The following is a 3,849-nucleotide window of genomic DNA, read 5'->3' on the forward strand; positions in this document are numbered from 1 at the left end:
TTTTAACATAATAAACTTTACTTTTAATAACGATTAATGCTAGTGATTAAAATTCCTATGTTTAAGTGTTTAATGTTTGTCTTTGATATAAAGAAAAAAAAATGTAATTACAAGATTTAACAATTTGTGTAAGATACACACATGCATTAATTAGCACCTTATGAACACTAAGATTCAAGTCAAATGAAGTTTCTAACAAAAAGGGAACAATTTGCTAAATGATCATAAGTCTAGTGTGAACATGATGTAGTAATTTATGCAAGATACATGCATAAAATGGTTAAATAAAGTATTGAAACATAAATTTTCAAATTTTGTTTCCATTAAAGATGGAACAATTCATTGAATAATAACAGATATTTTTTAAATTTACGCGGGAAGACATTTGAATAACCAAAAATGATTTTAAGAAAATATATTTTACGCTCTTCATCTAAATTTCTATTCCTATATAAAGGGTATACACATTGCATAATGCATCCAGACACATACAATACTCACTACTAAAAACCAATCAAAGAGCTTGAGAAAATGAAGCAAGAAACCATTGTTATGATAGTTGGAGCAGGACCTACTGGCATTGCAACATCAGCATGTCTCAATCTTCTTTCAATCCCAAATATTGTTCTTGAAAGGGAAGATTGTTATGTATCTTTATGGCAAAAGAAGGCTTATGATCGTTTAAAGCTTCACTTAGCCAAAAAATTTTGTCAACTTCCTCATATGCCATTTCCTTTGTCTGCACCCACATTTGTACCAAAAAATATGTTTGTGCAATACTTGAAAAACTATGTTTATCATTTTATTGTAGACCCATTGTACCAACGTAGTGTCGAGAGTGCATGGTATGACAAGAGTGCACAAAAATGGGTGGTTACCGCCCAAAATAATGTTTCGGGTTTGGTCGAGGAGTATGCAAGTGAGTTTCTTGTGGTGGCAACCGGTGAAAATAGCGAAGGCTTTATTCCGAATGTTTATGGCTTGGATACGTTCAAAGGGTTAGTCATCCACTCAAGTGAGTATGAAAATGGAAAGACATTTGGAGACAAGGAAGTGCTTGTTGTTGGTGCCGGAAATTCTGGGATGGAAATTGCATATGATTTGTGCAATTGGGGTGCTCAAACATCAGTTGTTGTTCGTAGCCCGGTAAAAAACTAAATGTTCTCCCGCGTGTTGTTTGAATTTGAAAAAGTGGTGTATTAAATTTAGAAAAATGTATTTGGTATATTTTAATATTCTGTTTTTTGTTGTGGCAGATACATGTGCTTAACAAGGAGTTAGTGCAACTTGGAATGTATTTTTTAAAATATATTCGGTGCACAATTGTGGATAAGATGGTTTTAGTGTTAAGTAAGTTGTTGTATGGAGATCTTGGGAGATTTGGAATACAAAGGCCACTTAAAGGACCATTCTTGATTAAAAAAGAAACAGGGAGATCACCTGTCATTGATGTTGGAACAATTTCAAAGATTAAAACAGGAGACATTAAGGTAAACATTGTGATAATGTTTTCATATCAAATCAAATGACTTCTAAACAACAAATACTAATTACTTAATCTTCTTTGTGTGCTTAAGGTTATGACGTCTATTAAAGATATACAAGGTGATATTATCAAATTTACAAATGGTCAAGAGAGGCAATTTGATGCCATTGTCTTTGCTACTGGTTTTAAAAGCACCGTACGGAAATGGCTTAAGGTAATTGAAGTTACTACATTTTATGTCGTATCTTAACCTTTTGTGTTTTTTTTCGTTAATATTAATGTTCTTTTTTTTGTTTGTCTAATCTAGGAAGATGGAGGTCTGTTCAATGAAAAAGGAATGCCAAAACACAAAAGCCCTAACCATTGGAAATGAGAAAATGGTCTTTATTGTGTTGGATTTTGTAACAACTGCCACTAAAATCAATACTTAGGACGATAATTAGTCAATAAGAAAACCCTAATTGAGACACCCAAGTAATTCTGCACTAGCCCTAAAATTTTCAGAATGATCGGAATCAGGATCAGGGCCCCTAAAACTCGAGGGGGGCAAACCCTAGTTGGTAATTATCTTAATTTAAACGTTGCTTTGTTTTAATTGGCTGAAATCTTGAGTCACCAAGGCTAGTCCCGAGCCTAGGCAGCCTATAATTAGACTGCTTAGCTTACGGACCGTAAAGGTTCGGGCTTACGGTCCGTAAGGGAACCTCAAAACTTGCTATAAATAGCCGACATTGGCATTAGAACAGAGGTGTTAAAACGTTGCACAAAGCTTCTGTGAACGTTGAGTTATTTCGAAATCAGTCTAAAACACACACACACACGATCACGAGGTGCTGCCGCAATCAGGGTAATAACTCGATCGCTATTACGATTCAACGTCCAATCGATTATAACTATCCAACGATTGTCCGAGTGCTGCTCAAATTGAGCTTGTACTTTGTTATTCATTGTGATTTCAACTTGAATGTTTGAGTGCTGTTCGAATTCGGACTATGCTCTGTCATTCGTTGTGAATCCATTGAATTGTTAAGTATCGCACTTGATAATAGTTGTGATGGTTTAATCTCGTGACTTGACGTAACTGCTGAATTAGTTACTAATCCCGTTTGTGTGTGCATTGTTATTTAATTAGGTTAGAAGGCTAATCAGTAAAGCTTATACTCTGCTTGTAAATCTGCAATGTGAGTCATTCCTCTTTTATAAACTCTTTTCTCACAGTTTGTGAGTCAACTGTTTTACAAAACTCCAAGTTATTTTCAAAGTTATAGTTACAGTGATTAAGTCTATGTAATCACCAAGTTACAGCCGGTATGTGGGGTTTTGTATACATTACTTATTTCCCGTCACACTTGGACAAACGGGTGGCCAAGGGGTGATCTGACCACAGTCACAGACACCATTGGACAAATGGGCTAGCCAATGGATGGTCGAGTGACAAATACTGTGGGTAGTTGGTTTGATATCAGAAACATTGTAATTCCCCTTAATACTGTAGATTATAACAAATGTGTCGTTTTCAGTAAAATGAATGATTCACTCAGTATTTCCCCGCTGACAAAACCTTTTTCAAACATGTTTCAGGTGATATGGTATGAGCAAAGAAAAGTGTCGTGGAGCACTCCCAGCTTAGAAAAGTGGCTCAATGTAAATAAATAAATGAACATGTTTTGAAAATAAAGATTTCCCTGAGAAATCACATTATTGTAAATTTCGGGAATTTATCCCTAAGTTATGAAACGGGCAGTTTGAATTATTGAAAGATCCTGTTTTAAAAAGACTTCCGCTGTCGCCTAAATTAAATACCACGGGATTCCTGTCCCGCGGCTCCTTAAACGGGTCAAACCGGGTCGGGGGCCGTGACAGGAAAAGGTGGTATCAGAGCCACTGTTTTAAGCTTACTGATTAAGCTCACTGTTCTAATTAATTTAAGTTTATGGAAAATTTTATTTGTCATTCTGTGAATATATGCTTATTAACTGATTAATTGTTAAAATTACAGTATGGGTAAACAAAAGATTTCTGCTATCTACCGCAAATTAGATAGTACACCTAAAGAACAGGGAACCTCTTCCTCCAAAACTTCCGTCAAGTTAGAGGAAGGAATATTTGTCCGTAAGGCAAATTATGAAAACCCACTTACACCAGAGAAAAGGAATTCAATCCTTAGAAAAGGTCAAGAGAAAAAGAAACCCCGAACCAAGAGAGTGAGGTTTAACCCAGAAATTCAGGAAATTAGTAATAATCCACCAAGGGAAAATAACTTAGATGAAAAATGGGCAAATCTGTATCTGCTTGCTACTGTAGCAGAAAATGCAAATCTTTAAGCTTTAATTCTAGAAATAAGTACTTCCCAGTAAATAAAT

The 3,849-nt window shown here is 35.2% G+C and overlaps 1 protein-coding gene across 1 annotated transcript; it reads left to right on the plus strand.

The window, feature by feature from the left end:
- The first annotated feature begins 552 nt into the window (after positions 1–552).
- LOC110939974 (probable indole-3-pyruvate monooxygenase YUCCA10) lies at positions 553–1,859 on the plus strand. Its single transcript, XM_022181541.1, has 4 exons — positions 553–1,146; positions 1,257–1,490; positions 1,578–1,700; positions 1,794–1,859. Exons 1-4 carry the CDS (start codon positions 553–555, stop codon positions 1,857–1,859), a joined length of 1,017 nt encoding a protein of 338 aa, XP_022037233.1.
- The last annotated feature ends 1,990 nt before the right edge of the window (positions 1,860–3,849 follow it).

Source organism: Helianthus annuus, chromosome 1 (genome assembly GCF_002127325.2).
Source record: "Helianthus annuus cultivar XRQ/B chromosome 1, HanXRQr2.0-SUNRISE, whole genome shotgun sequence".
NCBI classification, from domain to species: Eukaryota; Viridiplantae; Streptophyta; class Magnoliopsida; order Asterales; family Asteraceae; genus Helianthus; species Helianthus annuus.

Coding starts and splice junctions, on each gene's coding strand:
- LOC110939974 (XM_022181541.1), top strand. CDS start 553: ATGATAGTTGGAGCAGGACCTACTGGCATTGCAACATCAGCATGTCTC. Junction 1,147..1,256: donor CAGTTGTTGTTCGTAGCCCG/GTAAAAAACTAA, acceptor TTGTTGTGGCAG/ATACATGTGCTTAACAAGGA. Junction 1,701..1,793: donor CCGTACGGAAATGGCTTAAG/GTAATTGAAGTT, acceptor TGTCTAATCTAG/GAAGATGGAGGTCTGTTCAA.